The sequence below is a fragment of the Barbus barbus genome (genome assembly GCF_936440315.1).
Source record: "Barbus barbus genome assembly, chromosome: 25".
Classification (NCBI taxonomy): Eukaryota; Metazoa; Chordata; class Actinopteri; order Cypriniformes; family Cyprinidae; genus Barbus; species Barbus barbus.
In genome coordinates, this window is record NC_136753.1 from 25,008,362 (window position 1) to 25,031,358 (window position 22,997).

The 22,997-nt window shown below is 35.8% G+C and overlaps 1 protein-coding gene across 2 annotated transcripts; it reads left to right on the plus strand.

Moving 5' to 3' along the window:
• Positions 1 to 1,892: 1,892 nt before the first annotated feature.
• Positions 1,893 to 15,456, plus strand: LOC306844578 (uncharacterized protein). Of its 2 annotated transcripts, none has more exons than XM_079376810.1 (8): positions 1,893 to 2,012; positions 10,027 to 10,113; positions 10,644 to 10,753; positions 10,867 to 10,947; positions 12,339 to 12,459; positions 13,061 to 13,113; positions 13,538 to 13,687; positions 13,795 to 15,456. In XM_079376810.1, the coding sequence occupies exons 1-8, from the start codon at positions 1,937 to 1,939 to the stop codon at positions 13,969 to 13,971; spliced, it is 855 nt and encodes a 284-aa protein (XP_079232936.1). In that variant the 5' UTR covers positions 1,893 to 1,936; the 3' UTR covers positions 13,972 to 15,456. The 2 variants fall into 2 exon arrangements, with proteins under 2 accessions (XP_079232936.1, XP_079232935.1); XM_079376809.1 differs by having other exon boundaries at positions 1,895 to 2,012; positions 10,593 to 10,753.
• Positions 15,457 to 22,997: the final 7,541 nt, after the last annotated feature.

Genomic DNA, 22,997 nt, shown 5'->3' on the forward strand with positions numbered 1-22,997 from the left:
TAATTACTTTTTTTTTTTTTTTTTACTTTCACTTATTAAAACTGAGATTTGTCAGTTACATCCAAAGTGACTTGCAGTAATCTGTTTGCCAGCACTGGAGTCACACTGGAGAAACTTTTAAGTACTTCACCCAAGGGCATTACAGTGCCAGTCAAACCTGCTCTCACTAAGCCATGGACAGACAGCATCACCCTTCAGGGATTTGAGGCACCAGCCAAACTTTTAACCACTTCTTAAGAAGTAGTTCCCCCAAAATAACAACTCTTTTATCATTTACTCACCCTCATATAGTTTTAATTTAAAATTTTCATTTCTATACCACATCGTATGGAAGAAGTGTTTCAGTTTATTCTGATCAATCTTTTGTGTTCCACAGGAGACAGGCATACTGGTTGAGGGTGAGTAAATTATGACAGTATTTTGATTTTGGGATAGACATAAAAAATGATTCACGGCAAAGGTTCTCAGCACCACTCTTCTCAAATTAAGCACAATCACAGACATCTTAAAAGGTACTTCCTCTGAAAGCCTTATCCAAGGAACATTTGTCTGAAATCGCTTCAAGCTCCTTAAAATTCCATTCAATCAAAGCAGTTGCCTGACATCTGCACACTTCACAACATACTTTTTTTTCTCAACACCAATTTGGTTTTGATTAAATGACTTTGCTGTGTACATCCAAGAAAACATCCAAGCAAGAAAACAGTGCCAGGCCCATGGAACAATATATACTTCACACCATCCTTTTGAAATATGACTTCCTGAACACAGCATTCCAGAGTCATATTGTCATTCATCTCTTCTGCAAACATCTAATTAAATCCAGCCTCAATAGCCAGAGATGGAATCTCTGATTCTATGAAGTTTCTCCAAAAGGAATAATCATGATAGCCAGATGAATATGCTATATGGAGCTTTCCATGAACAAAGTATACTGTGAAGTGTTAGAGGTATTAGGTATTGCATATTAATATTTAATTCATAGCAGTAAAACATAACCATTGTTAAAGATCAAAAACATAACCTGAGCACAACCTGATCAAACATTTCAATATTTATTTTCAAATATTGTATTTGACTGCAAATTTAGCTGAGTTGCGGTCTCCTATAAATGGATAAATGTGAAATTTTAAACAGCAGGGGTCAGCACTGTGTCCTAGTTAATTTACCTAAATGAAAAAAGCCCATAAAACAATGACAACAAGTAATGCTTGCTTAAAATGTAGCTACAGAGTCTTGCATACACAAGATATTAACATTGTTATAAGCACACAAAGACTTAAATTGATTTAGTATATGTTTATTATTACTTGAGACACTTTGTTGAGTCTGGAAAGTACGCATTAACATAACACTAGCAACACATTTCATTCTGTGGACCTGCTGCTGGAATGCTGCCTAAAACACTATTCTTATTTGAAATGGGACAAAGAAGCCATTTATCATCCACTTTCAGATTTAAGTTGAGGAATAGAGGAGTTATAAAATACATAGTTTACATTTAGTTTTTCTCCAGTGCTTTACATAGATTTATGTACGTCAAATACACATCAACTTACATAATATCCACTCATGTTTTGTTCCTTTGTTATAGGACAGCTATAATAATATGTTTTTTTACAATGTAAGTTTTCAGTAAGGCATCACAGCAAGCCGATGGACATTGATGCTGTCTCTATTTTGTCTTAATCGTCTTAAATTCACTTCAAAAGACTAAAAACATGCAATTTGAGCTACTTTTGATACTCCATAATTACAACACAGCTCAGGGGAATGAAGAAAAGAATAGAATAGAGTAGAGAAGTAGAGAGTGGCAGCGAGTGAAAGAGAGAGGGGGAAGGGCCACGCATGAATCTATAAGAGCCCAGGCATTGGCTTTATCCCTTGTGTCCCTCACCCACTCTCACACACAGTGCTGCAGGACCGTTCGCTCAGGATGGCCACTCACAGAAAATGCCACAAAGCGTCAAATGTTGCTTTCTTAATCTGTCTTTTTGCCGTCTTATTTCAAGGTGAGTACAATTTACTTCACCTGCAAATGTTTGGACCCAACTTTGCATTTCTCAAGATGTTAAGGGAGAAGTTATACAATAAGATTTTAACTTTTAGTAACATTATAAAGAAAAGTTTTAATGCAAGAGTTTCAGTGCTTGCTATAATGCATGCACTTCTCTGCACAGCTCTGTGAAGCTACCATACCCCTTTGCATCACAGCAATACGCTGTAAATAATGTTGATGAGTTTCCTCTCGAGTTAATGGCTTGGGATCAATTGATTCGCTCTCTCCCACACTGTATCTGTGCATATATTATATCACCAGGTGGCCGTGTGTGCGTCTGTATGTGAATTAAAGAGTCCATCTGTTGTTATTCCATTAGGCATAAAGAGGATTTTGTTCATTTGGCGGACTATGGAGCATCCAGGTGTTTAGAAGACCCTGGGCGGCAAAAGTTGTGGACCGTATGATGTAATACATATTTCAAATTCAGTCAGAGACAGAAACAAACACTCATGTTTACATTAGAAGAGCTGCACAGGGAAAACCACAAATAGAAGGTACAGTGGTGCAGAATTATTTTCTAAATTTATATTTATTAATATTTTCCAGTAAAATATCTAAACTTATTCAAGGAGCAAAATTGCATTGTGTTTTTTTAAGTTAGACTTAAATTAAATTTTTCATGTTTTATTAAAGTAATAAAAACAACAAATAGAAAAATTTAATTTTAATTAATTTTATATATATAATTAAGATGTTTTCTCGGAAACAATAGCATAAAAATAAATAACAATTTTGCATATTATGTAGATTTGGATTTGGATTGTAGACTGTAGGCAAAACAAGAAAAATATCTATTAAAGATTTAAACAGTTGAGTTTTACCGTTTTTGAATCCATTCAGCTGATCTCCGTTTCTGGCGGTAGCACTTTTAGCTTAGCTTAGCATAGATCATTGAATCAGATTAGACCATTAGCTTCTCGTTAAAAAATTACCAGAGAGTTTCGATAATTTTCCTATTTAAAGCTTGACTCCTCTGTAGTTACATCGTGTACTAAGACCGACGGAAAATGAAAAGCTGCTATCTTAGTACACGATGTAACTACAGAAGCTTTAAATAGGAAAATTATTGAAACTCTCTGGTCATTTTTGATGACCAAATGTTAACGATCTAATCAGATTCAATGATCTATGCTAAGCTAAGCTAAAAGTGCTACCGCCAGACCCAGAGATCGGCTGAATGGATTCAAAAACGGTAAAACTCAACTGTTTAAATCTAGGGAAGTTGTAAAATGAGCCTATATTCCAAAAAAAAAGTGGATTGTTCCTTTAAGACAATATTTGAGAAATAGATTCTGCCTAACAAACAACATTTTGCCAAAAGAACGTACGTATTTCGCGTCTCGCTACAAAGTGCCCCCGGGTACGTTTATGCCATGAGACCAGGTAGCAAAATATGGTTAAATTGCTAAATATGAGGCAATATTTGTTGATATCCTACTTCTAAAAATATTAAGTATAAAAAAAAGTTTAATTAATTTTCAAGAAAACAATTAATTTTAAGTAAAGAAAATAAGTAAAACTAGTTCTATTAATTATTATAAGTCCATGCATAAAATTATATTTAGCCACATAAAAATACACTCAACCATGCATTAATATGAGGAAATGTCAATGTTTAATTTCAAATCTATTGCTTCATCAATTAATGTGTCAAAATACTAAAGTAAAGTTTGTTTATTTTCCAATGCAGATTTGGGGAAATGCATGCATTCCCTTGCATACTCCCGACAACCAAGAACAGCTTTCACTCTCATTGGCTTAGGTCCCATAACTCAGTTATTGTAGCTTAAAGGGGTTCGGGCTCGGCTGATAATGATGATTTGGCAGAGAGTGAAGGGGTTGGGTTGCTCAAGGAGTGTCTGATTAGAAACATAAGAGTCTGTCTTTACTCCATATGTGTTGCTGCCCTCTCTATGGGTGGAGACAATGTGGGCCCCACACTCGAGGAAGAGAGGGGCTGAGGGGTCAGAGGTCGGGGGGCATGCTGTTACAGAGCGAGAGAGAGAGAGAGAGAGAAGGCGGTCCAAACTTACATTCCTCCTTCCCTTTAACTGGATTGTTTCCGAGTCTCAAATTCCAGCATCCCTACGAGTACGCTCAGTGTAGCAGCAAACGACCAGGCATCATTTAGTCAAGCACTGCTAAACTGAACAGAATGTTCTATACCACCATTGCTTTCTTAACAACAGAGAGACAGAAAACAATATGATGAGATGATGATCTACAGTAGAAAAGTTTAAAATGTTCTAACATTAGGACATCATGACCTAGCAATGAAACAATATTTGTATTGCTTTTATTTTTCATTTTTTTCATACACTAACTTTTAAAAGTGTGGGGTCAATAAGATTTTCTTTTTTCTTTTTCTTTTTTTAATTCAGCAAGGACACATTAAATTGATAAAAACAATTGCTAAATATTTCTATTTCAAACAATAAATGCTGTTTTTTTAATCCATAAATATCCATAATAATAGTGTTCTAAACACTGAGAACACTAAGAAAAAGAAATGTATCATGAGAATTAAATCAGCATGTTTTCTGAAGGATCATGTGACACTTAAGACAAGACTGAAGACACTGAAAATGCAGCTTTGAATCACAAAAACAAATTACATTTTAAAATATACTAAAATAGTATATAAAATAATTGATCAAATAAATACAATCTTGGTAAGCATAAAAGACTTCTTTCAAAAACAAGCTGCAAACCTATGCTAAGGTGTTTTTGGTAGTTGCGAGGGCATATATGAATTTGCTAAGGTGTTGTCAATGGTTACTAGGGCATTCTAAGTGTTTAGTGACTGCTAGGGTGTTCTGAATGGTTGCTAGGGTCTTCTTAATGGTTGCTAGGACATTCTAAGTGGTTAGTGACTGCTATCTTCTGGATGGTTTTGAGTGAAGTCAAAAAATTCAATCCCCGAGATTCTTTGACATTCTGGTTCACCTTCAGATATAAGTCTATGGGATTTCTTTTTGCCCACCAGGAAGTCACTAAAAAAGTAAATTTATGACCGAGATTTGAGGACATTTTCTTTGTTTTTGATAGGCAAAAGTGACAGATGTACTTGAGACGGGGGTTGGAGGCATATGCTCGTGCATCTGCTGTAGTAAAGCTGATCTCTCATAGCAGCTGACGAACTGTTAGTGTTATCAAGTGTGAAGCAGGGCATGATGTAGTGAGCGTGCTGTCGGCTCCGAGAGAAACTGCAACGTGGGACCTCGCCAAGTAGCACGAGCAGCCTTGAGGATCACAGTACAGATGTAGAACAAATACATACCACTTTATCGACACCCACACTCCTTCTGTCCTTCTTTCCTCACATGATAGGTTCCTTTATCATTCCGTCTTCCCTACGGCTTAAAAGGAATCCATCCGATCCCGTTATCCAAGCATTCCAGGGGTTGGAATGTCGAAACATTTCATGACTGGAAATTCCCAGAGGCTTTGAGGGAAAAGCAGGGATTGTAAGAGTGTAAGAGATGTAACTTCCTGTTATGTGATAATATGGAGGGAATTGGGTGAAGATGAGTTGAGGAACAGGGGGGATGGGGGCAGATAGATATAACATCTGTGTGGAAGGGGGTTGTAGAAATGTTCCCTATGGTTGTAAGAGGCTCATTTGTAATGTTGGGGTGGTGCTGGTGCAATTGCCTGAGTGAATTGACCTACACGGGTTTTTGTTTGTGTGGACAATTATTGACGTCAACCTTTCACCTTCAAACAAACACGTTTGGTAAAAAAGATGTGTCTCTGGCTGCTGAACACAGATGTGCATAATTACGAACGATTATACAGAAAGAAAAAGAGCAATGCAATCAGTGTCACAAAATTTTACAATTTTAATTAAAAACTCGGCAATGCTTTACTTAATCCTTTATTAATAATGCATTATAAAAGTAGTTTTCATGACTCTATTTTAGCCAGATATTCATTCTCTGTGACCCTGATGCTAACACTTCTCTACCACTCACTATGGTGTGTTTTGAGATGCATTAAATTTGTAACACCATAACAAAAATGGGGGGGGAAGGCTCATTCTTGTTCTCATGTGAATACAAAATCTTTTTTCACATCACAACTGGGTCACTAATATCCCTTCTGGCAAACTGGAGCCATGCTTTCATATGATTCTCTGAGTAATGGGCTCTATTGTGCCTTCCCTCTATACAAGACACTGTTATTCAGAGCTATTGATATGGTTTAATTTCAGAGCAAAGTCTTTAATGTTTTCAAATAGTTTGTACATGATTCAGTTCAGTGTAGTTTGTTGGTAAAACTACCAATGCTCAGAAGTTGCTGTTTTACTGTTATTTTAATGTATGGTTAAGATGTGTACCTAAATTAAATTAAACCATCAAAACAATACACCTCTGAAATACCAGACACACAGAAACACACACGCCTCATACCACACACACTGGTCTCTGTTTAACCAATTAATAGGAAGTGAAATAAACAAAGCCATATCACGCTGGTAGGAGCCCAGGGGGGAGTGAGTGAATGAGTGAATACCGCTGAGGTGAGGTCATGCTAGGAACGAAGGGCTCAGAGAAGCAGGAGGGTGGATTCTGGAGTACAGGAGGAGGAGAAAACTTGATTTTAATGTGCCCATCTGGTGACTTCAGCCAATGGTGATGAATTAATCTGTAACGTTAGAAACCAAAAGGAACAATTTACTACTCAGTAAAGGTTGTTCTTTCATGGCTCAAGTGTCTTAAACACAGAAACAATTTAAACAATTGCTGGCGTGTGGCTAGAGTATAGAGCTGCTATACAGTAGAATTATAAAAAACTGAGATATTAAATCACATTTGTGATTTCTTTCTTTTAGAAACATGCAAAAAGCAAATAAAGGGATTCACGTGGATTCTAAGGATAATGAAAACAATATTTATAAGGATAATATCCACAGCAAACCCTAGCTAGTTAATTTGAATGTCAGTAGACAACAGAAATATTATACATTTCTTTACAGTGGGGAAAAAAATTATTTGATCCCCTGCTGATTTTGTACGTTTGCCCACTGAAAAAGGACAAAGAAATGTTCAGTCTATAATTTTAATGGTAGGTTCATTTGAACAGTGAGACAGAATAACAACAACAAAAAAATCCAGAAAAATGCATTTCAAAAAAGTTATAAATTGATTTGCATTATAATGAGTGAAATAATTATTTGACCCCTTCGTAAAACATGACTTAGTAATTGGTGGCAAAACCCTTGTTGGCAATCACAGAGGTCAGACATTTCTTGTAGTTGGCCAGGTTTGCAAACATCTCAGGAGGGATTTTGTTCCACTCCTCTCTTTGCAGATCCTCTCCAAGTCATTAAGGTTTCGAGGCTGACGTTTGGCAACTCGAACCTTCAGCTCCCTCCACAGATTTTCTATGGGATTAATGTCTATGGGATTAGTGGCTAGGCCACTCCAGGACCTTAATGTGCTTCTTCTTGAGCCACTTCTTTCTTGCCTTGGCTGTGGTGTTTTGGGTCATTGTCATGCTGGAATACCCATCCACGACCCATTATAAATGCCCTGGCTTGCTTCAATGCCTTGGCCCTGACGGTACATGGCCCCGTCCGGCGTCCCTTAAATGTGGCCGTGTAGTTCTGATTCCTCATGATCATTGAAACTCCACGAGGTGAGATCTTGCATGGAGCCCCAGTCCAAGGGACACTGACAGTTATTTTGTGTTTCTTCCATTTGCAAATAATCGCACCAACTGTTGTCACCTTCTCACCAAGCTGCTTGGCGATGGTCTTGTAGCCCATCCCAGCCTTGTGTAGGTCTACAATGTTGTCCCTGACATCCTTGGACAGCTCTTTGGTCTTGGCCATGGTGGAGAGTTTGTGATATGATTGATTGATTGCTTCTGTGGACAGGTTGTCTTTTATACAGGTAACAAACTGAGATTAGGAGCACTCCCTTTAAGAGAGTGCTCCTAATCTCAGCTCCTTACCTGTATAAAAGACACCTGGGAGCCAAAAATCTTGCTGATTGATAGGGGATTAAATACTTATTTTACTCATTAAAATGCAAATCAATTTATAACTTTTTTGAAAGTTTTTTTTGTTGTTTTTTTTGTCTCTCACTGTTCAAATAAACCTACCATTAAAATTAGAGAGTGATCATTTCTTTGTCAGTGGGCAAACATACAAAATCAGCAGGGGATCAAATAATTTTTTTCCCCACTGTAGTTAACGATGCTAATAAAAATGTCCTGTGACAGTTTTGATGTACCTATAAATTCCCTATAGTACCTATAAATTCCCAGGTTGAAATATTTTCTCTAAATCAGGCAGTTACACATTCACTGGAAAGTGTAGTACACAGAAGTGGAATGTAGTCTATTATTCTTGGGAAGCTACATAATCCTGTTTATAAATCTAAATTACAAAACACTTAAGGATGATTTCACTAAACAGTTACGACTCCACAAAACTAACACTCAAACCTGGTTTAAAAGATGGGGAATTGCATTGTGCAAATAGCATTCATAGCTACTTTTTGGCAGAGTTTGCACCATTACCGATTTGCATAACTCTGGTAAAAACAAAGAAGCACATGCAAATAAACCCAATTCATTCTTTTTTTCCCTGTGAAACTTTAGCATGGAAAAATCTAGATGCTAGCATCAGGATACAGTTAAATATGCTTTATCCTGACTTATAAATTTAATAATACAAGCAGAAGAGATTCATCCGAGAGAGAAACGCTTCCATATCCTATTATATCATTGCTTCTCATGGCTATTTAATTTACAGGCAAAATAAAAAACATGGGAAATCTTATTTGCTGACTACCAAAACTTTGAAAAATGCCAAAATTTCATGTGTGACCAATCAAAAGATCAATTAGAATGAATTAGACTGTGGTGAACTTGAGAGTAGTTTGGTGCATGCTCAAGAGAATTATGCAAATAAAGATAAATAATGGTCTCATTATAATGGTTGGAATGGAGCGCACTAAATCATTGTGACAGTGATCTGACTCAGTACTGTCTCGCTTTAGGTTTCATGTGTATCATGCTGAGCGCTGACACATGACCGAAGACAAAAAAAGATCTCCTTTAAAATAGAATCACTCCTTTATTCAAAACATCTCTAGCAGAAAATCACATAAATCACATTTTTCAGCACATAATCATGTGCAAATTAGAAATGGCTCCAGAAAGACATAAATAAGAGTCTTTTATTTCCTCTCTCCATCTCCCTGCCTCCTTTTCTTTGACTATTCTTTTCTTTTTAACCTCTGACTGACTCTCTCTGAGGCATCCAGAGGGGAGTGTGTTGAGGCAGGGACGGGGTCAGAGGTCAGGACCTCTTGTTGCAGGGAGGAGGAGTGAGGTTACGGTTTTATTAGCTCTGTCTGTGCTGATGTATCCATGCTCAATTAGTCTATTAATTACACACAGAACATTTAACTCACTGATTCAAACCAGTGCAGCCCTTGGCAGAGCTGTGCAGAAATTAGGTCAGTGTTCATTCCTCTGGCTCTGAAAAACATTATGCAATTTAATCAAACTGAACCAGAGTTAAGCACGCTAAGCAAATGCTAAACATACCTCTGAATTACATTCAATACTCAGTCATCAGTGTCACATGATCCCTTAGAAATCATTCTAATATGCTAATTTGCTGCTCAAGAAACATTTTATATTATTTTCAATGTTGAAAACAGTTATACTGCAATCAGGATTTTTTTTTAAGAATAGAAAGTTCAAAAGAACAGCATTTATTCGAAAAATAATTGAATGCATCCTTGCAGAAAAGACCTATTAATGTTTTGCTCAGATCCCTCCTTCAGTGCATGCCTGTTGTGTCTTTTGCTCATTTTATTATCTGCCAAACAAAGACGGAATGTTTGAGAAAGATTAAAATTAGAGTATCACAGCTTAATATCATGACACTTTGAATGCAGTTAGTTTTAATGAGCCGCCTTGATAACATTTACCTTAAATTTCAGCTGTGATTTGTGATGTGGCTGAAAATTTGGACAGAATCATCCGTGGGGATGGTGATCCATTTCCAACAGCAAAGGTGCACAGCAAAGGTAAAAAAAAACAAATAAATAAAAAGAAAATAATCCATGTTAAACTCAGCAAAGAAATAAATGAAACATTAATGAATTGATAAAGGTGTTATTTTGTCATAATACCTTATCTGCTTTCTCTGTAATTAAAAACATGAATAACTTTCCTTTTCCTTTGTTTTCCCTTGAGTTTTGAGCTGATTAACTTAGCTGATTAGAAAACTCTCTAGGTATTTATGACCAAAACAAGTGATGTTGTTGTTTTAAATGACATTACAATTGAAGTTTGGTTTGGATTAGATGTGATATAATTAATCCATTTGTACAAATATTTGTGATCTATAGTATAATGAACCGACCGGTATAATATATGATTTTCCTGAAGCCTAAAAAATATAATTTACCTCACTAAACTATGACCATGTTCTTCACATTCAAAATTAAACTGTATGAAAAAAACAACACTTGGACAAGTAATTACAAGTATATTTCTCTCACAGAAGATCCTCAGATCCAGATTTTCATTTTCCCCTCCATGTCACCTGATTCAGAGACTTCAGAGATGCCACAAACTGAGACCACTGAGCCAACTCAACCTGACACACAGACCCCAGATCAGACCGACCCAAACCCACCTGAAAAAAACAGTATCACTTCTAAGGTGGGGACACTCCGTACTGTACAGCGAACATCAAATAATTTATTATTTGTCAAGCTCCATCCATTATGTGTATGGTTAAGAAGACTTCTAGTATATTTGTGTTTATTTTGCAGGGCAATGTGGTCTGTGTGGATAAAATACCGGTGCGATACAAACATGATGTGCTGCTGAAACTAAAGGCCTCCTCCACATGTGTAAGTACTGGTCTGGATTTATCCTCTGATAATTGGGCAGAATCTGGGGAAATAATATCCATACTGGCTAGTTTAAAAGGGCTGAAATTAGGTATAGAGTTGGAAGTAACAAGGTTGCGAGTAGCCTATATCTGCACCCACATTGTCAAGGTAAGAACACATGATTAAAATAAAACTAAAATTTTAAAATATATTTTAGATTTGTATTATCATTTTACACTTTCCCCAAATTCTCATTACCATAAAACCATAAAATATATTAAATTGTACAATAGTATATCATTAAAAAATATATATATATATATTATATCTATATCTATATCTATATATATATATATCTGAAGTGTAATGTGACCTGCACGAATCTCCAATTAGCAATCACTCAGAAATACCCACACACCTTTACATTTCAGAAAACCCACACTAAAGTGTGATCAGCATAATCTACAATAACAAACATAGCCTTTAGGCACAGACAAAACATTACAGAGACTGCTAAGTGTGTCTTCCTTTTGACAACTATGACTTTATACAAAATGTTTAAGTCTTTTTATAAGTCATCCTATAGAGACCCTAAAAAAGTGTGTTATGCTATGTGCTAAGGTCTCGCTGGGCGGACCCTTCACAGAGGCCTTGTGGCCTGCACATCAATGGCATTCCATTACACGCTATGGGTGGTGGCAGTTCAGCATTCATGCCAGGAACTCTGCCAAAATACACAGTCAGGCCTCTAGGTTTAGTTTCAGAGCCAGTAAAGAGTCTCAATAGAATAAAGTATCTACTACGAGTAGTAAAACAGGAAAAAAAGACATCATGAATGACTTGTGTGTATGTGACTAAAGCAAGACTTCATGACATCTGATGATTTCAGCTAAAATTCAAAAAGAATGTGACACTTGTTTAACAAAAAAGAAAGCCAAATGATTTAAGTTAATCTGTTAAACTGCTTCTGTCTTATTTATATATTGTATCATTTATACATGACACTTACTTTTTGAAAGTTTGCTCAGTTTATTAGCAACATAATTATCAATTGTAGTTTTTTTATATTATTTTAGTGTTAATCATAAGGATTTTTGGTCAAAATGGCATATTTTTATGGGAATTTTTCTATTCGCCAATGTTCCCTTGGAGAACTGTGATTGAAGGGGAGGCTGTTGCTAAGAGAGAAAATCTGAACATACAGGCGTCATATTACACCACATTACACCACATTCCAGGAAAGAAATAAATATGAGCGATAGAGAGGGAAAGAAAGGGGAGAAAAAGAGAGTAAGGCTTAATGCATCACTCTGCTTTCTTTTCGTCATGTTTACATGTTAAATAACCACACACATATATATGCATTTAAAAGTGTCCTACACTTATTCAAAAACTCTTTCATCCAATAGGAAGAGACTAAAGTCAGGATACAGAGTGTTCTAGAACATCTGTGCGGTGAAGACTGCAAACTTGAAATCTATCAGATAGACAACACGGATGAGATACTTGTTTATGGCGACAGCATTGAAGGTTTGTATTGTCTTCTTTTTCTTATTTATTTGCGTGTTTTATATTTGGTGAATATTACAAAATGTACAGCAAAAACACTTATCAATGTCATGAAATCACCAAGTGTAGATTAAAATGTCATTTAATTAAAATTCACGCGTTTGAATTTTATTTGAAATAGGCCCACCCCACAAAATAACAAAGGACATTTTATTAAATATCATAAAATATATAAATCTAATATTATAGATATGAAATACAGTACAGATGACATTCTATCCATCTTATAAAGCATCAAGCTTAAATTATTTTTAAAGCCAACATTCAGCGTTTATCTTCTTATTCTAGTTTAAAAATTAGCATTGAGTTTCTTTGAATTTCAATTCATTTTTACACATTCAAACTATAAAACTTCTACTTACTGCCTACATCTCACTTAAAATTCATGAATAAAAATTATCTGCAGACTGAATTTATTGCCAAAAAATACATATATAAATCAATAAGTGACTATATTGTGGGTGTATGTTAAATATTCCAGTGCTGTGAACAACGAGAATAAAATCTATCTTTTTTTATTTATGTTTTTTGTATTTATTTATTTATATTTTGTTCCATGAAGCTGATCCTGAAGGAATGGCTGGGAAGTTCAACAACGACAACATCACCGATAAGGTCAGCAATGCTTAAAACTTTATCATGTAATCAAGTAAGCAGAGTGAAAAAGAGGGGAAAAACAAAAATACAAAAGGAAGAGGGAGCCTGCACATCTGCTATCAGGATTTTGCAAAGCAGTGGTTTAACAAGCGTTACTCCCAGATTCCAGTCCATATGAATAATACACACCCTATTAGACCTCTGAAGCAGAAACACTGCATATTTTACCATGCGGTTTAGTTTAGGGTTAAGTTAGGGTGAGGTAAGACTGTAACTCATTATAAGGGTAAACAGCTGTGCTGACAAAAACACACTATACTGTATATGACACATCGCACAAACCTAATTCCACTTAATTCACACAATATTGTAAAACAAAACAGAAATACAACTACTTCTAGGTCAAAAAAGCTAACATGTTTTGGAACTGGTCTGTGTCTAGGTGGAAGTAGAGGAAGCGGTGTCCCGATTGGGTCAGCGCTCTAAAATTGTCCTGATCTCTCTTCTGATAACGGGTTTGCTACTTGCTGCTTTGCTAATTGCTGGATACCTTCTAAAGATTAATCGAGGGCAATCGAAAGGACTACGACTGGTGAGTGTGACCATCTAATCATTGCGCATTCCAAATGAATCAATAGTATTAGGGTCGAGGTAGGATCAATGCTCAGCATATCTATCCAATGTCTCGTCTCAATCAAGGCTGAGGACTCCTTTCAAGTGGATCAAGAGAACCAAGGCAACACACTGCTGTCTGTGGCTCCTCTGCCTCAACAGGAACCTTTGGACAAGCCTATCATCAATGGAGAGTCTCCAGAATCTCCTCCGACCAATGGCCACTCTGCCACCCAGACACAAGTGGTAGATACTCCGATGTAAGCGTCTTGGAGACAACATCAATCTATCGACCAACACGACGAGTGAACAAACGTCATGGGTTATCATGCACAACAGCATTAGGTGTGATAAAAACTGTAACGGAGATGATGTTGAGAAAAACAGTGATGAAAGTACGAGCATTATTGTTGGGCAGCCTTTTGTGTAAACACAAGAGATAAAAGAACCAAATTTGTTACAGTTGAGCCTGAAATGTTAGCTGATGAATAACAATTCAGAAACCACGTCAATTATATTCAAACATTTACACTTTCAAATATGTTTGGACTCCACCAGTGCAAAAAGTCTCTTGAGATCTTCCATGCTTAAGGAATTTGTAAGCTCCATAATGAATAGGATTTGTATTATACGTTTAGATGAGCCAAAATCTTAAGTATGTACAGTATTCATACTGGAAAAGCATTCTCAAGTCTACAACTGCTGCTCTACATAGTATTGGTTAATATTCGTTAACATTAATGTATTAGGTATCACAAAATAACAATGAACAATACTTTTACAGCATTTATTCATCAATGATGATGCCAATTTCTATACATAATACTTTTTAACATATCAAGTTGTATAAATGAACATGAATTATGAATGAACATGAATTAATGACCAATGGTATATTTATGAGTTAACATTAACTGATTATTAAATGCTATAAAATTGTTCATGTCAATGTTGTTCATGAAATCGAATTCATTAATGTTAACGAACTGAAACTCATTGCGAAGCGTTATACTTCTTTTTAATTTTCAGGTACATCAGAATAGTTACTATTGTCTGCATTTAACGGTTCTTAAACTTAGGATTCTTATCAGATAGAATGGGGTTATTAAATCTGGCCTTTCACTGACATAAATGTAGTCTCTTTTTCAATTGCCTATGTTAGTATTTTGCATTTGCCACTCTTGATTTGATTCATTTCGGTAATATTCAGGATGCTTATGCATTCAGACGTTTTTGCATTTGGCAGATGCTTTTATCTAAGCAACTCTTGCATTTAAAATACATTTAATCAGTAAAAAGCTGTAAAGTGGTATCTCATAACACAAGTACTGCTAAAAATCTCGAGTGTCAGACATGACTCACTCACACACAACTTAATGGTAAAGACAAAATAGCCTCCAACAACAACAGCAACAAAAAACCTTTACTGTTTGTGTAATTGCATATATTTTTATACAAAGTATATTTTGGGGGGTGAAAAAAAAGAACAAATGAAGACGTAGGATTGTTGTTTAGCATGTGGAAGTGTATGTGTATGATGAGTGAGTTCTTATATTGTTTTGTTAATCATATCATTTCATTTATTGTGGAGAAGCCAAATTTCTGAACCGCTAGAGAACAAAACACAAATATCATATTTTTTTAACACAATATCAATAATTTAGAGTGACTAGCAAAGTATGTTTTTTACTGTAATTTTCTTGACATTCTGAGAAATGTTGAAAAATGTAATAAACTTTTGTTTACGTCACATTTTGCTATATTTAAATGAATTCCACCGAAATCTCAGGATTTATCCCAAAAATTAACATGCACGAATATACAATATCTTGCTGATTTCCAAGTTCATTAAAAATATGACTACAGAGAAGAATTGACATTGTAACTTGAAACCTAAAAACAAAATCACTTCATTTCAACAAAAAAGTAATCACTTAGGATTCATAAATAACGTAAATCTTTGGCTTTAAATGGTTGTTTAAGTAAATCTACTGAGGCGACTACAAAGAAAACACTAGTAAGGCAGTCGTGATGTCCCCTGGGCCACATCAAGCTTGCTACGTGCATGAGATTTCAGTGGATTCACACGGTCCTGGGATCAAGTGAAGTGTGTTAAACCCTCTGTGGCGCCCCACAGTTGAACATTTTGTACTATGGTGTTGTATATGTTATATACAGACAGGGGTGGAGAAGTTGTGTCTCCAACCACCAGATGAATTCAACAACTGCATGAAAAAAAAACAGCACTATATAGGTAATCCTTAACATTCAGAATCATTTTACCCAGTGAAAACCAAACAAATTAACAGGAGCTAGAAAAAATAGCAATTATATTCATAAACCAAGCATAAAGTGAAACTTATTCCCAGTTCCTCTTAATAATTAAATATAAACTACATGTGGAGGATTTTACTGTTATTCTAAAATGTGCATATGAGTTTGGAATTAAATACATTTAAAAAATACTGTGTAGATATATGTCATAACATTAAGTCCTTTTATTTATAGATCATTTAGACATGCCAACAAATAGACTAAATACCATGGAGCTAAATAAAGACATTCAGTCAGACCCAGCTGCAAGCTTCAGATATTCAGTGGAAGAGTTTGGATAGCACAGGCATGCTCAGTGACACCAGATCTACATCATACTCTTCTGCAATAACAAGTAAAGGGCTTGTGAATTGACATGATAATCAGAGACAATTTAAGACTCATTTATATATATATATATATATTTTTTTTTTATGTAAATACTGCGGTTCTACATTAATCTGTACAATCAATACAGCAACACTGACTTAGGTTTAGGTTGTGTGCCACCTGAAAAAGGTTTAACAACATGTATAGAGTAATATTTAATTAACAAGACCAACTGTCTCTGTTCTCCAGAAGATTGAATCAACCTCCCTAACCAGGCATAAGGATACACGGATTCATTTCACATGCACACACAGATAAACCTGTCAGCTATATAATCCCCATGAGAATGAACATGACGGGTGGTTTTACTCAGACACATGCCCTCCCCTGTTGCTCAGTTTTATGACCAACACATGTACACTTCATGCTCTATTCCCACACACTTCCCTCCACTGCTTTCTCACATATGTGCACTACTGTATAATGTAAATCACTATGCCTTTGTTTCTGCTGAGGTCTATAGTACATAAAACAACAATTGAGCAGTTGTTGATTATGCTTTTGATGAGGTATTGCTTGTGGAGTAAAATGATGGTGTTCTTAATTTTCAAAATGTGGACTTGTTCACAAATACTCCACTTTGTAAGTACTAACAACTTCAGCAATGGCTTAAGTCGAGAGAGTATTTTGGGTAAACTGTGCCCTCTAGTGTGTATAAAGAGGGAAAATGTTACTGGACAATAATGATCTGGGAGAGCTGTGAGAATTCATCATGGAATCCTGCCTTAAAACAATAACAAAAGATAAAGGTTATACAATAAACTTCCTTGTTGTCACAAATAAGTTATCGAGATGACACTTTCTCAGAATGCGCTTGGTAAAGTTTGGTCTCTGTCAAGAAAAACGTGAAATGTGATTTCATTTATACAACAACGAAAATTATTTGGGGGGTTCAAAAGTGAATTTTGGATTTTTGGGGGATTTTTAAATTGTTTCCCCCTATGTTGTCTATAGTTCTAATGCCAAAAGTATAATAAAAAAATATTTTATGACTTTTAAACTAAATTGGTAGGCATAATGAACACATCATGAAATTACCTAACTGAAGACTGTTCGTGACTTATTGGCTAATCAACATATTTTATGATATATTGACAACATGCTGCATGCATAATACTGAGCTAACAACAATGATTTTTGTCATTTAGTCCCACAATGTTCTGGAATGTTCTAGAATATTACAGACTGTTACAGTTTTTTTTTTTGTTTTTTTTTTTTACAGTCATGCCAATAAAGCAATATTGAATACAGGAATTTCTGGAATGTTCTAGAAACATTCAAAGCAATATTATTATTCTGAAGTAACCACTGTAAACATCTTTCAAACTTTAACAACAAGAAAGTGCTAAAATAATTTTATATATATATATATATATATATGTGTGTGTGTGTGCTTTTATATTTGCAACAAAAGAGATTATAACACGTGGGTTTCTCTTAATAAATTTATCTTTCTCGATATATTTGTATTAACAGCAAAGCTACTTGGCAACTATAAATATTTCTTATATTAAAGCATAGAGGACGTAGTTGTGTGTTATGAAAGAAAAATATATTACAATTGCTCATTTTCCTAAGAATAAGATCAAATAAACGAGCTAAACAGTGTTTTCACGACGGCTTCGGCATGATATATAACAGATCGTTTCACGTAAGCTTGGGTTCCGGTTCTTTTGTTCTTTCTTATGAGATGCTGCGACACTATCCAGCGATGCGCATTAAATGGTCGCCTGTACCATGTGACCTCATTCAATGTTTGTAAACACGCGTCAAGCACATGTGATCCAGAAGTGTTTAGGAACGTGTAAAGCGCTTTGGCCAATCAGTCGCCGGGGGAGTGTCTGAGGGGGCGTGGCTTGAGTATTTCGCCCTGGAAAAATCGATAGGGATCTTGTAATGATGCGAGGAGACTACGTCTCAAGAATGGAAAGTGAGGAGTTGGGTCGGATTGAAAGAAGTGAGGAGTGCAGGCATCCGTGGCATGTAGAATATTTAGAAAAAGATTCCACTGGAAGGCAATCGTTTGAATGTACCTACGTAAGTAGAAAAACTTATTATAAGAGGTATAAGTCATTTATTTGTTTGTAAAACGGGGAATAATATAGAAATCCTTTTAAATGCCTTAATATTTTTAGCCATACGTAATTTATAAATACTGTCTGACAAATAGCTAATATTGTCATCACTTGAAATCTGAGATTGAAGTGTACTAATAATTATTCCAACAGGCCTTCGTTAAGATATATTACTGCGTCATAGCGACAATAATATGGAGTTTCATTAGGCAATTTCGCCTGCGTAAGAGATTTCGTAAAGCGATCCTTTTTATATTAACGCGTCGCGGCTGAACATGACATAGTCATAAGTGAGTCTTCCACTGTCTCATAACTGCATGCGTCGCGTTCAAGACAACGGCTAGAAAAGGATGCTGCGCGAGCGAGAGATGCGTTGCGTTGCGTACGCCACTGGCTGTAATTGAAGTGCGCACTTCTTGTCTAGACCATCACTGAAGCAAATCTCTCTAAAAGAGAAACCGTAAAGTAGTAATAGTGAATTACATTTTAAGCTTAACATACCTTTGGTAACCTGTTTAACACCAAAACTTTTGTTGTTATAGATAATCATCTTGTTCATCCCAAAAAAATAAATAGTGCTTAAGACGTCAAATCGTAACGCTATCTGTCTTATTCAGCGTGTTTAACAAGAAACGTGTTGTAGTTATTTGCTAGTGCGCACTTGACCAAACGAGGTAAACAAATCATTAGCGCAATGCTCAATCTTCCCTTCAGGTGGCGCAATCAGGCCACATTACATGCTTCTTGTACGTTGCCTGAAGTGAACAATATGGTAGACCCGTCATTGTTATAATTTTGTAAAAATGTAAATTTATGAATTAAAAAAATAAAACGACAGCATTAGACACTCTTTTAATTAAAAAAAGCTATAATAGTAAATTTATAAACAATATTTATATATTGTACGTTATTTTTTTGCTTTATATTTGTATTTTTAAAACAATTTGTTGTAATCACAATTACAGCAATTAAATGTTACAATAATTTAATGTTTTAATTACAGTTATCATATGTATTAGTTTTACATTTTTAATGAGGATAATGTGTGTTCCATGTGTTCTATAGATACAGTATGAAAGTGTAAAGTACGTTTTCTGTCTATTATATTTTTTTATGCCAGTGTCAAATATGAATTTCAATGTCCAGGGCCTGTACAGACAATAAAGTCAAGTATTAGTAATTCACTTATGACTTGTTGTTAGGCTATATATAAGATGTTATATTTAGTATCTTGGCCTGACTCTTGTCCAAGAAAAATGAATTTCGTAATCTTTCTAGACCCAACAGTATTGATAAAGATAAACATCCATTATATGAACCTAAGCCAACACGTTCCTGAAGACATCATCTCAGCAGCCCACCAAATATTGGGAATAACTGCATTGTTGAATGCGAGTTCAAATAATATGCTTTATGCTAGAAAATCGTATTTTAAAAAAAATAAATAAAAAATACTATACTGCATGCCTTAGCTGTTTGCAATCTGCTGACTGTATATTCACTGCAGTATTTTCTCTTTTCCACCCCGATTAAATGGCAGGTTCGGAGCCTCAATAAAGATGCCTTTCCCTTTAAGAGCTGGACCAGCATTACACAAGCTGTCAGGTGCGCAGAGGCAGCAAACCAAGAATAAACTGATGTACTAGAGTGAAAAAGAAACTTGTAAACAAATGCTCTCCCTGCCTCTTGGTCACTCCCTATACTTTTCTTTTGTACTCATTCTATTGACTCAGTAGTTCAAATATAATACCTCTACTCTTGGGTATACACAAAAAAGTTTTAACAGTCTCAGAAATAAATCCTATTAAAAGAAAGTATGGATCAGAACAAACTATCTTGACAGAATGAGGTTCATGTGTACTGCAGCATCTTTAATATTTGTATTTTGCCTTCCAGTGCCATCTCCTCCTGTGCTGCTCCTGGAAGCTGAATTCAGATGGTGCCATAGAGTACTTTATGGCATCTAGCACCATTTGAAATCAGTGTTCTTGGGTCGGTCTTGACATCACATAGGAGAACTAAATGGTGTTGACTACTGCAATGTTTGTGATCAATGTCTGATTTGTGTACGTTTCATGAATTAAATAAAACTAATTTATTCATATGCTACAAGTTTCTTTTTTCTAATCCAATACATTTAGCAGGAAACATAATAGTCTTAGTATGGCCTCTGGCTCTGCTGGAACCTTTTCATGGTATGTTAATCCTTCTGAACTTCTGCACTTTATCATTTTTAAAATACTAAAAGATACTATCCATACAAATATCACTGATATGTGATTTGTAATCATAATCTAGCCAATTTCTGAAGTGGCTCTGCTAATCTAAACCAATGAGTTTGAGTAGGGAACTGCCTGTTTGAAAATGGAAAATAGTGATGGAAAGTTCGAATCATTTCAGAAAATCGGTTCTTTCGAACATCGTATTTCAAAAGAACCGGTTCAGTGATTCTTGTAACACCGTGTCCTTACTGCACGCGATAGAATCAATCAAATATCAGCCAATCAGAGGCGTGTGTGGGCGGGCTCTCTCTGGAAGCGCTCTGCACTCGCAACGAAATGGATACGTTTATAATCTAATTCATAACTATTAAAACTTCATTAAATGTACATACTGAGTGACTGATAACATCTTTGCCGTGGAATACACTCGTTGGTTCACAGTGAGTCCACAGTTTTAACGGTAATTTTTGCTTTAAACTATTTAAGATCTGAGGTAAACTGTGTTGGTTTCAATATGGCTATAAGGTCACGCGATATATAAACTCAGATTAGACACGGGTAACTTTGAGATTATCTACTGTCATATAGTTTGTATGTTAAAATACCTTTTATCGCGTGTCACGGCGTCGCGTCGCGTCGCGTGGAGTTAGGACACGGTGTGAGTCATGAGTCAGTTGCTGACTCGAGAACCGATTCAGTCGGATGCGTGAATAAATAACTCAATGTGCACACTATCCATCCTAAACTCTATGTGATACTAGTAATTTCCAATACTATTTAGGGCAGATAGGGTGTATAGTATGCACATTGGGACGCAGGGTCGTCCAGGTTTATGAAAAACCAGTTCAACCGATTCATCGAACGACTCTCACGAATCGGAAATCGCTAGCATGTTTGGAAAGTTTTATTTATTCTGTTTCATGTCAGGATAAGTTTATAGCACCTGTGACTAGATTAATATCTTTACGTTTATTACCTGATACATCCAGATTGTTCACCCTGGACCTCCACTGCAGCACCATATCATACCATCTCAAATTTTGGCAAATTTTAAGAATGTACATCTTCGTTTAATATAAAATCAAAGGTCAACACTTAAATCCAAATGTCAACCAAATAAATACGTCTTTGCTTCCACCACGGCACACGTGTGTACTCTAAATGATACTAACTACAGCGTGCAAAATGGGCCATATATCGATTCATTTCCACAAGAAAAGCGGAGATTCAACTATAAACCTGCAAATCTGCACTTGGTTCGTGAGGAACTAATAATGCAACACCGCTAGATGGCACTGTGTGACCTCAAAAACAGACACCCATGAATACGATTCTCCTCAAACAGGCGACTCCAGGCGAGCATCAGAGCTAATCTTAGCCCAGACGAGTTAATACGCTTTTATAACTTTGAACTTGGGATCACTTTCCCAGCATCTGTAACTGATCCCACTTACTGATTGCATTTAATGGTCTGATGGCTGTATTAAAACAGGATGTATTCTAATGTATTCATGACACAGCTGATTGACCAACACTGAAAGATCCCAGAGATGCAGTTTTGAGAACCCTTGCTTATCATATTCAGATTTTAACAAGTCAGCATCAACACAGATTCCAATTCCTCTTTACACTGGTTTTTATGTCATATTAAAATATAGCTAATCTGAAAAGTCCCAAGTTTTTGGTTGTCCACATGAGGGATATTGTTTCAGGGTTTTGGCCCAGGAAATGTGCTGCATTCAATCAATGACAAATGCTAGTAGCTCTTGTCTTCTTCTTTGGGATAACCTTAGGTCAAATTAATGAAAAACAAGGACGCACATTTCCTTTCTGCCAGGAAAAGATCTTTTATATTGCTGTATAATTTTAAGAGCACCATAAAAAAAAAAACAACAAAACATCTCTACCGAATGTCATAAAACCTTCGGTTTGAACAAGAAGTTGAGTCTATGCATAAACTGGGCATCTTATTAAATGTCCTGTGACTGGATGACCCTATAAATAAAGCAGTTACTGGTCAGAGTGCTCTGGTCAGAGCTGACTTACAGCTTGTGGTTGTGTTTAGTACCACAGCATGAGTAAATACACACCCATTCAATATCCTTTCATTAACAACCTACTGCTAAGCATCCACCCAAACAATGAATCATATGTGACTTTTCCAAGATGACGGCATACGTGATATTCTTAAATATATATTTGATTACACGCCATTTAGCCAGATTTAATGGTTAAATCCCTCTCTGTAATTCTTCACTTGGCCGTCTCCTCCCAGATGGCCGACTGTGAT

What these genes read in the sequence shown, in the direction of transcription:
- LOC306844578 (XM_079376809.1), top strand. Translation starts at nt 1,937, where the DNA reads ATGGCCACTCACAGAAAATGCCACAAAGCGTCAAATGTTGCTTTCTTA. An exon ending in TAAAGGCCTCCTCCACATGT is followed by an intron (nt 10,948 to 12,338) that starts GTAAGTACTGGT and finishes TTCATCCAATAG; the next exon opens with GAAGAGACTAAAGTCAGGAT. An exon ending in AATCGAAAGGACTACGACTG is followed by an intron (nt 13,688 to 13,794) that starts GTGAGTGTGACC and finishes GTCTCAATCAAG; the next exon opens with GCTGAGGACTCCTTTCAAGT.